Source organism: Rhea americana, unplaced genomic scaffold (genome assembly GCF_003343005.1).
Source record: "Rhea americana isolate MKP2758 unplaced genomic scaffold, rheAme1 scaffold_35, whole genome shotgun sequence".
NCBI classification, from domain to species: domain Eukaryota; kingdom Metazoa; phylum Chordata; class Aves; order Rheiformes; family Rheidae; genus Rhea; species Rhea americana.
The window spans coordinates 6458875-6472465 of NW_028186479.1; the positions used below are offsets into that span (position 1 = coordinate 6458875).

The window sequence follows — 13591 nt, forward strand, 5'->3', positions numbered from 1 at the left end:
AAAGAAAAACAACCAAACATTAAATAGCTTTAAGGTTAACTTTACTAAAACAAAAGAATCATCCTGTCCAGCTGACAATATTTAAAATGAAAAAACCCTTCAGAAACTAATTTGAAACACTAAAACAATATTGGTATTATTATTGTATTTTATACACATTGGAAGTAGACTAATTGGTTTATAAAAAGGAAATTCAGGAAAATTAGTGAATCAAGTGAACAATTAATGCTTTATTCTGGATGAAAGTKTCCGCACAAAGGATTAAAAGGGTTTTAACTAATTCACTTTAAAAATTAATTCAAAATAATTTTCCTGAATATTCTCATGCAGCCAAGACCACTCATTTATAGAATACTAATCATCATAGTATTTAGGTGCATAATAACTACTCCATGGTAATTTAATATATTAAAACCCACYAACTTGTTTTAAAATTAGTTAGCAAGCAAATTTCATGCTTTYGTAGGTGTGATCTATTACTACATACACATCGATTTAACTGCATTCACTAAACAGTTCTGATGTTTTAGGTGCTGCGTAAAATCTGTCTTCAGCATTGAGGCATTATTGCTTGCTTTCCCTTAGAATGCTTATCCACCACAGGAGTAACATAGCAGTTTTGAGCCCTCTGTCAACATTCAGAGACAATGACATAGATTCAGTGTCCCACATAACGACTGACTTCTTTTTTAAAATTGTTTAAATTTGTATGATCAGAGAACAGCAAACAAGTAATTTTCCTTGGGAAAACCAATCCATGCATGCTTTACATCAGTCAAATCCTTCTAACTTCTGGAGCTGAAACTATCAAAATCCTCTTTCTTGGTAACATCACAGAAGAGTTGAATTGACTCAGGAACAAACTAAGTTACAAAACCACATTTATGATGTTTTACTACAAGGTGGTAAAGTAGCATATTTCAGTGAGAAGTGTATATAGTAAGATGCTATGCCAGGATCTGTACTGCAAATAAAAAGGTTAGTGAAAAGCTATTGGAATAAAAGTTTACATATTGATTAAAAAATTACCATTTTACATTAAAATGGATCTTTTATTTGTAGGTAAACAGCCTTCCAACTATCTCACTGAAAGGTAAAAGGGGAAGATTGGGGGGGGCATTGGGGGAAGATCCAGTCCTGAGATTAAAAAGGATGCAGATTCAAAAGGCATTATCAACAGTTTAGTGTTCTTACCCCCTAAAACCTAAATGCACAAGCAATATGCAAACTTTTGGTTACTGAAAAAGATTGAACAGCAGAAGTCTTCCAAACTGGTAGAAAATTTTAGATTTAAGAGAATCATAGCTCCACAGACAAACTTATAATAGGGAGAAAGATGAAATATCACCAGGTTAACAATTTCTGAAAAATGTTATATACAAACACAAGCAATGTACTCTACAAGACAAATGCGGTCTCTGTAGACCAATCTCCACAAACAAAAATATTAATTGTTCACCAACTTAATAATTTACATAAAGCTCCAACACTCTAGGCTGAAAAAGAAAGTTATCTCCCCCTACCTATCTCTTACCTTGAGATACAGAAATATCATGCATTGATGGCACTGAAGTAAGTTGAGCAAGCTGCTCTTTCAGCTTCTTGACCTCAGCTTGCAGCTGGCTCACGTTTCCTTGTGTGTCTTCATTTACTACAGCCTGTAATAAGTATTTTAAGAGGAAATTAGGGAGCACTACAAATAAAAATTCTAAAACTTATAGGATAACGGAAACCTCAAATACTGCAAAGCAACATGTAACTACCTGCAAGTCTTTCCATCTAAGGGAAAAAGAATTCATGGGAAAAGCAATGTTCAGTTTTCTGAGGAGCCAGTAAATTATCCTTTAGCTAAAAATCACTTCAAGTAAAAATTTAATGTTTGTTGAAGAATTTACCCTGGAACCTTTTCGGACTAAAGGCAAAGAGTATAAAGTAAAGACAGAATAGTCTCCTAACAGAGATCAATAAACTTTCAAAATCCACTTAAGACAGAAATTATTTTCCCAGATGTTGGCATATATAAAAATTAGATGCACTGAAATACTATTGAATCTAGTCTTTTTATGACAATTTTAAATTTTAATACAGATATACTTACATTTTATACATTCTAATAGAGTGCTCAAAGAACAAGCAATGGATAAAAAAAAAATACCATTTGTTAACATTATCAGTCATTGTCTATTCTCCAGCTGTTGTACTCCACTCATAATGAAAAGCAAACAAGTCCTCTTAAAAAAAAAATCACATCATAAAAATACTTAGGAAAGCAAATTTTGTATTTTAAAATAASCTATGTTTATTTGAATTACTGATAGCACAGGAGTATTTCAAGGAAGTTAATATGTAATTTAAAAGAAAGGTTGTTGCCACAATAAAAACATTGAGTAACTCTAACCTTGTTTTTAATCAACTTTGCTCGCTGAGCGAAATTAAGAGTGGACAGTGTTTCACCAAAACACCTGGATCCAGGATGAACATTTGCAATGATACAGGTTTTCGCATTACCGCCAAGGGAATCCTGTTTGAAAACATAGAGAAGTTTGCTTTATTTGTGGGTTTTTGGTTATAGCAGGAAGCCATCACCTTCCTTCTAACAGCTAGGTAGCCTTTTCAGCAAACTGCAGAAGAGGTTTTTATTCAACAAATCTCTACATTGCTTTTTTTAGTTTCTGAAATTTCATTTCTAATCTTGATGAAAAGAATGCAACTACAAAAAAGCTTTATTTGGATTTTTTAAATCCAGATCTTACATTAATAATCATCAATTTGAGTAACTGATGATTAGTAATACACAGCAGTGGGCGGGGAGGGAAACAAACAAACAAAAGGAATAAAGTAGATATTTCACCTTAATCTTGGTTATTAGCAGCTTGGTATTTACACTGTTTGAAGGTCATCTAGTCTGCTCATTGTTCTTACCAAATTTCTAATAGTAGGTGTCAAAAAACAAAACAAAACAACATACAACCCACAAAACCAGAGATGATCCATGGACAATTTGACCAAAGTAATAAATGAAATCTCTCCATTTTACATACATGTTTTCAAATATCTCAGTGCAATTTGTCAAGGAGGTCTCAAATCTGTGGAGGAAGCAGCAGCTAAAAGTAATGTTTGAGAATAATCTAGTATTACAAATTAGCCCACAAGTTTCCACAACATCCTCTCTCTAGCTGAGACAGTCCTGTGTTTGTGGACTTCTTCGCAGAACAACCACCTAAAAATAATGACTTAAGAAAATAACAGCTTAAATGGTTGCAATTCTCTTCCAGTTTCTATGTATTTTAGGTTACGCTTGAAAAAAATAATTCTTTCAATATTTGTGCTACTGGAAGATACATAAAAACAGGGAAGGAACACCTGGGAAATTCTGCTGTGATCACAAACATAGCAATACAGCAATTTGTAACAGCAATACAGAATTTACCTGTTTAGGTAAAAATATTTTTCCAGCTTTCTTTCACTCACCCTCCTACCTCAGAGGATTATTATTTTTTTAAAAAAAACAAAGGAAAAAGAATTGGAAACTGATTTGCAGAATCTCCAAAACTAATTGCTATACTACTGTATTATAATACAAAATTGAAGTTATTATTCATAACTGCAGAATTTTAAAAAGTGCTGGCACTCTGCAGAAAAATATTTGACCATTTCCACCTTTATTTACTTTGCTATTCATCTTGAAAAGAGCCCATGAGCTCTCAAATAGCAACTGTAAATATCTAATTCTTAACGTCATACCAAACCTTAGCACATATAAGATAATTTTGGAAGTTTCTATACATTTCAACATGCCTCTTAATATTACACCTTAATATACAGTATTTCCCAAATTGTAAGGAAGAAAAAATATGCTCCTTTTTCATTAATACTTTAATACTTAGTAATTGCTTTTACATATCTGCAAAAATAAATTTAATGTCATCTGTAAACAGCAATAAAGAATTTACCTGCTTAGGCAGAAATATTTTTCCAGCTTTCTTTCACTCAYCCTCCTACCTTAGAGGATTATTATTATTGTTATTTTTTAACAAAGGAATAAGAATTGGAAATTGATTTGCAGAATCTCAAAAACAATCCAAGAATCCAGCCACATGCARAAAGATTCTGAAATGTTACTGCACACAAACTGATATTCCAAGAAATAGTAACACACATTTTTATGGAGTTCAGGTTTTTAGAATGAACTCCCCCAAATATTTTTCCTTCACAAACTAGCATATAAAATTCAGATTATATATRTTACCCGTAGCAGAAAAGTGAGCTTGGAATCCCGGTAACAAATGTGCCTCTGTTTTCCATTACCCACATCAACAAGTGCTGTGATTACTTGGCCCAGGCAACTTAGTGATCGATTTATGTTACCTGCTTCCTACAAGAAGAAGAAAACAAAAGTGAGTAGATTCTCTTTCAGGGATGGGGCAGGGCAACACATCTGAAAGAAAAAAAAGACAAACCACTATAGATGTCACAGAACTGACCTTCAATCTCAATCCTTCTGTATGGGTGTCTTTTTGTCTCTCAGATCCTGCCAAGTCTACCAGGTTGAGCAGGGAAGATCGAATGTTAACAATCTCATTGTTTTTCTCCATTGATTCCACTGTGATTGTGAAAACTGCATGTGATCTTGAGGATTCTCTGTTCATTGATGTAGATGCTACACGACGATTTCTCCAGCCCATAGTTAATACCTAGGCATGAAAAAAAAAAAAACAGTATCAAGCATCTCAGACTGTACCCAGTAGTTATGCAAAGGTGAGATAAAAGTGTAATAGCTGTCAAAAACTCTGAAGACAAAGACTTTTTTCCAATAAGAAAGTATTTTCAAAGTAAAAAAATAAAGCAGTAAACTTAATAAAGACATTAATACTTGCTTCTTTCCTCCAATGGTGCAATTACAGTTTGGGAGTATAACATATCCAACAGTACTGTATGTTAACAGTACAAAAGGAAAAAAATATTTAAACTTGCAAAAATACTGTGCCCTCACAATCTGGAAGAATAAACCTGACAATTTCTGGAACCTACACTGCCCAATTAGTTCCAGATGCTGTTTTCTATTACTATTCCAGAGATGTATAGTGCAAGCATTAGGGAAAGACTACTGCTATTGCAATTCTTAGGTTCCAAACTGCAGAGATATATGATTTCTTACATCTGTGGGACAGTCAGGAAACATCTCATAGAAACAAGAAATTATTCCACTATTTTTCCTGGAAGACAGAGGCAGTAGAAGAGGGTGTCAYAGACACCGTTCAAAAATATATGCTTTAATCAAATGGAAATATTAACCAAATCAGCACGAAATGCATAGTCCAAACATTAGAAAGTGACCAAAGGACTACCTGGTATGCTTCAGCAGCAGATGACAACACCTGTTCAACAGCACCATCAACAAAGACTCCTTTCTTGATGTGTTCTCTGAGAAAGAGTCCAGCTGAAGCAGAATCTAGCAAGTCAAATATCTGTTCATTGTAGATTTCAATAAATGAGCATTTGCAGAGAAAACTCTTTCCACCGCCAGCCTGAAAAACATGATAATTTGCACTATAAACAGACTCGTTTTGTTAAGTGGTAGCGAGTTTCTTTTTATACACAAAAAGTAAGAGTTTGCATATATATTCTGTATATTAGATACCTCTTATGCCCAAATGATAAATGTCATCCAGAAAGATAGGTGCATATATAGACTCAGAATATAAGCATACTTGAGTCCAAAGAAAGAACACAATCATTCAGCAGAGTACTAGAAGCAAGTATTGCTCATTAATAATATTGATGTAAACCAGTCATAATTCAGCAGATTTAACAAGTATACACCAAGCTTGCTAACAAATACTGACCACTCTAATCTTAAATTTGAAACATTACTTTCACTGCAATAAGTATAAAAATAAACGTACCTTTTCCTTTTCACGTTCAATTAGAAAAAATAAGTATTCAAAGCTCCGTGGAATTACACCTCTCAGGCTGTGAGTGAAATTATCAGACTCAGATGGTCCTAAAGAGATTTTTAATCAAAAAAGTTTTAATTAGTTAGTACTGTTCAATAGTAATGGTTGAATAAAACCTGGTTGCTTAAGTCTTCTATAAGATATTTTGAAAAGATCAATTTATGGCAAAACACTGAATAAACACATAAAAATGATCTTTCAAAATTTAAGATGATATTCCATAATCAGATCTAAATGTAGTCTAAGTAATGTCTGTGAAAGGTAACATGGACTGATGACGCATGTCTAGAACAGTATAAATTACATGGATTCTATAGAAAACACATACAGATGTGCTAACACAGTGCCACAACCCTCATCTAAAGAACCAGAAAAAAGGCTCCAAGCTCATTTAATTTCTATGCAATCCTCTAAAACATGCAGGCCATACTATTTCTAGCTATTGCAGTAACTTTCTAAAGACAAGCACAATATAAATATATTTAAAATTAACATTATATGAACAGCAAGATATTAGAGTCTCCTTTATATACAGAGAGGACCTTAAATTCCTAGTTGGCTAGGAGAGCTATTTTGAAAACCTCACTATGTTTTCATATGGAAGAGTTGTGTACTAAAATATGTTTTTAGACATGCAAGAGATATTGGCTGAACAAGGAAACCAGAAAAACTACTCGTTTTTGAGTCAAGTTACTACAAGTATTTGATTTCATTGAAAAGATTTCTCCTGCTGAAAAGCAGAAGGATGATATATTTTCAGAAAGAACAGCTAGGTCACTTTCCATTATCTTTCCATTATCTGTTTCCACAGAGAACAGGAGAGGTGCCTGAGGACTGGAAGAAAGCCAGGGTCACTCTAGACTTCAAAAACGGCAAGAAGGAGGACCCAGGCAACTATAGGCCAGTCAGCCTCACCTCCATCCCTGGAAAGGTGATGGAACAGCTCATCCTGGATGTCATCTCTAAGCATGTGGAGGAAAAGAAGGTGATCAGGAATAGCCAGCATGGATTCACCAAGGGGAAAATCCTGCTTCACCAATCTGACAGCCKTCTCTGATGGAATGCCTGGCTGGGTAGATAAGGGCAGAGCAGTGGACGTTGTGTACCTTGACTTCAGCAAGGCTTTGGACACTGTCTCCCATAACATCCTCCTGGATAAGCTCAGGAAGTATGGGCTAGATGACTGGACAGTGCGGTGGATTGAGAACTGGTGAAAGGCAGAGCTCAGAGGGTTGTGATCAGCAGCAGAGAGTCTAGTTGGAGGCCTGTAGCTAGCAGTATCCCCCAGAGGTCAGTACTGGCGCCAGTCTTGGTCAACTTATGACCTGGATGAGGAGACAAAGTGCCTCCTCAGCAAGTTTGCTGATGATCCCAAGCTGGGAGGAGTGGCTGATACACCTGAGGGCTGCAGTGCCATTCAGAGAGACCTGGCCAGGCTGGAGAGATGGGTGGAGAAAAACCTCATGAAGTTCAGCAAAGGCAAGTGCAAGATCCTGCACCTAGGGAGGAATAACCCCATGCATCAGTACAGGCTGCAGGTTGCCCTGCTGGAGAGCAGCTCTGCAGAGAAGGACCTGGGAGTCCTGATGGACAAGTTAACCATGAACCAGCAGCATGTTCTTGTGGCCAAGGCGGCCAACAAGGAAAGGCTGAGAGCTGGGCCTCTTTAGCCTGGAGAAAAGAAGACTAAGGATCTTATTAATGTACATAAATATCTGAAGGGAAGGTGTCAAGAGGATGGGGCCAGACAAATTTCCGTGGTGCCCAGAGACAGGACAAGAGGCAACAGGCACAAACTGAAACACAGAAGTTCCATCTGAATGTGAGGAAAAACTTCTTTACTGTGAGAGTGACAGAGCACTGGAACAGGTTGCCCCGAGAGGTTGTAGAGTCTCCTTCTCCAGAGATATTCAAAGCCTGCCTGGATGCAACCCTGTCTAACATGCTCTAGGTGACCCTGCTTGAGCAAGGGGGTTGGACTAGATGATCTCCAGAGGCCCCTTCCAACCTTAACCATTCTGTGATTCTTTTGGTATAAAGAACTGAATGCTATGCCATTTTTTAAACCACACAAGCTATCTGCTGAAGGACAGAAATCTAATTCACCTCTGGTGTTCAAGCAAGATGACATTTCAACACAATGCAAAAACTTTAAGAAATCACTGAAAGATTAAGTTCTCATGCACTTACCCATCATAGTAAAAGTTTTTCCTGATCCCGTCTGGCCACTTAGAAGAAAAAAAAATAAAAGGAGGAAAAAAAAAAAGCAGATTAACAAAGCTTTATTCTGATTGTGAATTTTTCATTTATCTGCATATTTTGTGATAGTTGGCAGTTTAATAGGAAAAAATAGGAAAAAAAGGACATGGTCGAGTTGAAAACTAATTAGCTAAAAAAAACCCTATGAAAACATAACCGCAAATCTGACTGCTAAATTCTCTTATATAAATCATATTTCCTCCTTCTCCAGCCATTTTCTTTCTTTCTGCTTGAAATCGAAATAGTGGAACCCGCATTGAAATAAGAGCTTTCAAATTTACACATTAAACTAATTTTTTGTCTCAATGTTTTGAGTTTTATATCAGTCAGTAGAAAACAAACCAAAAAAACAGAAAAAAATCCTTCCTTCCAAATTGAATACATCTTCTTTATAAGCATAGCTATTAATCATTCTACAGAAACTTCAGGGCAATTTTATTTCATTTTTCTGTGCTCATATCTTGTAATAAAGTAGATTTCACTTCAGTTTTGCAAATGCTGTGCTAAGCTAAAAAAAAAATGTTTTGATTATATCAGTCATTACATTTTTGACCAAAGTGCTTACATGGATTTTCAAATGAAAAAAAAAAATATGCAGGTTAACATAATGATATTCATGCTACTAGTTATTATATATATTCCTRTCTTGAAAATATTTTGAAAGTTAAAATTATCATCTGCGAGTTCTCCCACAAGCAGCTAAGACCAACTAAAGAACTGAGTTGGCCAAATATCAAGTCAAAGCAGTCTTCATTCCATTTCGTCATGGACAAAATGAAAATAACTAGCTTTCTCTTTAACACTACAGCAAGACTTATATTTTTTAAACAAATATAATAGTAAAAATGAAATTAGTTTACAATCCACACTAGTGGCTTTACGTATTAGAAGTACGACAGCTATAAATAGATGCCTCAGGAGCAGGAATAAGAAGCAATTTTGAATATTGCAAAAAAAAATTCCCTATGTTATGCTGCACTGAGTAAGGAAGCACTTTAAAGGCTTACTGTAATGTTAAGTAAGGCTCTGGAACTTAAAGCCACTAGTACTCTAGTGTGTACACTAGTACACAAACTTCTCAAATGTTGTAATTGATATGAAATACGATTAAATGACTTACTATGCAAAGATGGTTCCATTGTAGCCATTCATACAAGATTCAACAATACTTTTGGCCACACTTGAAAATACTGACTCCTGGGGATGGAAAAAAACCAAACAAAGTAGTTGGCACCAATGCTTCAAATAGCTCTTCTATTAACATTCTCTATGCTATAACTTTAAAATATATAAAATGTTGCATTATTTAAAGYCAGACAGTTATCATGACTCCTAGTTTTCCTGCAACAAAACAATATATCATAAGCATTTGTGACAAAAATCATACCCTCTGAAAAAAGTATTTTATTCCATGTTAAAATCTGAAAGAATGAAACTCWGCATCATAATGAAGACTTTAAAAATATATTACATTAATTTTTGTGCAGTTTTGGGCTGTAATTATTCTATGTTGTTTATAACATCAGTAGGTCAAAATTGAGCCTATCACACTCAAAATTTTCTAWGTCTGCCATGACTCATTTGCACTGTGGTGTATTTATTAATCTGCACAACATCTATTCTCATCTGTTCTCATATATTTCTTAAAGCTGCAATGATAGCTTAGCTCCAGATCACAGCCTAACTGACATACAGAATGTATTTTTTGTTTTTTTGTTGCGTTAAAGAGGCACAGTATATATTACAGGATCATACTATAACTGCCCAACATTTTCTATGACAAGTTCTCCAAGAAGGTAGGTGACATGATGCAGCAAATAGTTTACTTCTTTATGTAAAAGACTTACTTGAAAGATGACATGGCCCTTTTATTAGAATAAGTTTAAAATAACATTGTGAAAAAAGATCTCATTCTTATTCTTTACACAAGACCAAAGTTTTATGATAGAATGSAACCCATCACAACTTACCGGATATCACAGAAACAACTCAGTGCTCAAACTGTTTTAAAAATATTTGTTACATAGATTTAATTTTCCCCATTAAGATAACGTGACAGGAAGGAAAGGCTTCCTGAAGAGAGTGGAAATGGAAGTAAGGGCTTTGGATATTAAATGGGATTGAAGTCCTGGATGAATCAATATTATGCTCAGAATTACAAATATAGTATTATAAAATTTAAACTGGAGGATTTTCCTTGCAGTATGATCTTTTCTTAATAAAAGCAGTATTAGCACTTGCAGTAAAATCTCTGAACAAGACAGCTATTTCAAGGCAAGTGTATAACAAGGAMATACAGAAAGAAAAATAATTCTGTAAGTTCCTAATATAGAAATCACCTTTTCAATGTCAGCTACTGACAGCCAGCTGTTTTTATATGCTTTCAACAGCAAGATTTATTCTTGGTGTGTAGTATTACTATAACATCTACAAAGCTTCCATTTTAATGCAAGCTTTGATTAAAGAAATTATTAAAACTCTTAAAAATACATTAAAACTAATAGAATTTAGTGTAATATTTGTGTACTACATCTAAATATCCAACCAATCTCATCACAGCATAAAAATAAGACCCAATAAATTACATATTAAAAAAGGTTTAATGTAACAGTTGCCATAATCTGGGGGAAAAGTGCAATAGTATTCAAAGTTTTTACCTGTGTTGTATCCATATTTGCAACATAATCAAAAGTGAAGATCTTTGGCTCAGGCTTTGAATGCAGACGAATCGTGTTTGTTGAAAGAACAGATAGACACAGGCTTTGATCTCCATCAGCTAACGCAGTTCCCTCTGAAGGGGGACGCACCCTTACATAAACTTTGATAGCATCACCTTCAACGCTAAATGAATATTTATACATTAGATTATTTRGGAACAGATCTATTGGCTGTTTGATAAAATGAAATCACAAAAATCAGATTAAGCATGTGAAGTCATACAAAGGTCTCTCCTGAAATTATATTACTTTTAACTATAGAAATGAATTTGTTACAAGTCATAGATTCATTGAAGCTAAAGATGTGGCAGATTTAAAAATAAAGAACAAGTTAGCTGGAATTTGTTGCTGTTACACGCAACTTCAGCTCTAAAAGAGAGCATTTCAGAGTGAACTTGACATATACATGGATGATAAACAACAAATATAATGTTAAAGGCTTTGGAATTTTCTAAGATTAAGGTTCAAGCATCCTTCTTACTACTGAAAGTTAGAAAAAAACTTTATACACGGAGCAGATGATATATTCTAGCAAGAAAGTTACTAGCATTTTTCATTGCTGCTCACAGGGAGGGAAAGAATAATTGACTAAATGATCCATGACTCTGATAAAGTATAGCAGCTCCTAAATTTAAAAGCTCCCTGGCCTATTTCATCACATTCATTGGTAGATGCACTAGTAAATTTAGCTTGAAGCAACTGCATGTGTTTATTATATTAAAGCTTTGAGGAGTTCTGACATAAATAACAGTATAGTACTTGAAGAAGTACATTTTTACTTGAACAACAGCAAACTTGGATTTGCTTAACCACTCGATTGTTTCCCAAAAGTCAGCTATAGCATAAGGGCATTATAACTGGCATTGATTTTTACTTTTGATAAACAAAAGAAAGGAGTAGAATAATTTAAAAGCACAAAAATGACTTCATGAATGAAAYGTGGAGTGGAGGAATAGCAGAAGAAAGGGCTAAAAAAAACCCAGGGAGCAATGGAGATGTATGTGATATTGGATTTGAGATGACAATAACACCAAAAGCTTTTTCCATATATAATATTATTTTGAGTTGGGGCAAAAACTATCTGTGTATATTTGGAGGAGRGTTTTTTGTTTTTTCTTTTAGCTTAGGACTTTCCAACCTTTCAGAGATATTCCAAAGTCAGYTGTAGAGTTAATAGACAAATGAGAATTTACTGCATGGCAGTATTCCAAGAAGAATCTGATGTCTCAGAACAATTCCATTAAGAGYAATTTCAGAAATCTTAGGACGAGGTTTAGAGAGAAAGGCAATAATTTTGTGCAAGAAAATGTTGAATGAAAAGCATAAATGTTTGCATGTTCTCTGCAATGTGATTATTCATATAAAGAAACTGGCAAATTACTTCTTTACCTAGGTGAGTTCAACAAAGGTAATGTAGAGTCACGCAAATCTCCTATAAAACACAAGTGGAAAAATGCCACATAAATACCAAATGATATATAATCATCTCAAACAATTAAGTAGAAAACACTATAAGCAATACTGAAGAAAATAAATGGAAAACCTTCTAAGTGTTTGTTCCATGATGAAGCAGAACTGCACAAAACCAGTTAGTAATGATCTTTCTCTGGCAGAATGCTTCTTGCAAAGGTAGAGAAAACTCTGGTTCTGCAATACTAGCACATACAGGCTTTTAACTTTACATGCACAAGAAGCCTGTTAAAATGAATATATTCATTGAACATGAATTTTACSTGAATGCACATGAAGTTTTGCAAGTGTTTTGGAGAATTTGAAACATAAGTTTTAATAGCATTATATATTCCCATTATGTTTTGAAATTGCTAACCCACTGTAGGTAAAACAACAACACAGTATAAAACAGCTTTATTGATGTGAATGAGAAACTCTTATCATAGCACCAGCAAAATCTGAGCAGTTATATTGCTTTCACTTTTATGAAGTAACATTCAGCATCACTCTATAATGCATACAGTTCTGCCACACGTACGATCATCGTTCTGCACAGCTTAGCATTTCATGCAGATGGTACATATAACGCCATTGATAGATGAGGTGACATATTTTTTACTTAAAGATGACTTTAACAGGAAATTATTTCACATAGGTTAAATAAAGTTATTAGTGTGATAAAAGACTCAAACTTAAAAATACAAGTAAAATGACAATGAAAGATGATTTACTAAAATATTAGGCCTCTAAATTTGGTCAGCTTTTATTGTAGGAGGATTTAAACCTATACCTTAAGAGTAGGATTAATAATGTGTAAAGGCACTAGTCTTGATTAGCATTTATGCTACATAAATGTTCTTCTGCTGCTATGTGAAAAACACAAATACACGGAGSGGTTGGATACTATTTGCTTTGACCCTCCCCCCCGCATGAAGCCCCACGGCAGGGCCGAGCCGCCCCTTGCCCGACCCCGAGCAGCGCCGCCTCCCCCGCAGCGCGGGCCCGGGCCCGCTCCCTGCTCCCCGCACGGGGGTACCCCCACGGCCCCTCCACGGCTCCCCCTCACCTTTCGTGCCAGGAGCCATGGTCCGCGCCGGCCCTGCCGCCCCCCACACCTCCCCGCCCCCCGGCCGCCTGCCCCAAAATGGCGGCACGTTTGAATTTGGCGCTAAGAGCTCTCCTGTGACACAGCCCCGCCTCCCCCCT

The 13591-nt window shown here is 35.3% G+C and overlaps 1 protein-coding gene across 1 annotated transcript in view; it reads right to left on the minus strand.

Annotated features, from left to right (window-relative positions):
* The window catches only part of KIF15 (kinesin family member 15), a 38544-nt gene extending 25016 nt beyond the window's left edge, over window positions 1–13528 (minus strand). The window contains exons 1-11 of the mRNA XM_085311896.1: window positions 13452–13528; window positions 12323–12365; window positions 10874–11057; window positions 9337–9413; window positions 8148–8185; window positions 5907–6004; window positions 5349–5528; window positions 4485–4694; window positions 4250–4375; window positions 2399–2521; window positions 1535–1658 (exon numbers count right to left, since the gene is read on the minus strand). Of these exons, the coding sequence (XP_085168022.1) occupies window positions 1535–1658; window positions 2399–2521; window positions 4250–4375; window positions 4485–4694; window positions 5349–5528; window positions 5907–6004; window positions 8148–8185; window positions 9337–9413; window positions 10874–11057; window positions 12323–12365; window positions 13452–13470 (1222 nt within the window). The 5' untranslated portion in view covers window positions 13471–13528. The remainder of the gene's footprint in view (window positions 1–1534; window positions 1659–2398; window positions 2522–4249; window positions 4376–4484; window positions 4695–5348; window positions 5529–5906; window positions 6005–8147; window positions 8186–9336; window positions 9414–10873; window positions 11058–12322; window positions 12366–13451) is intronic.
* Window positions 13529–13591: the final 63 nt, after the last annotated feature.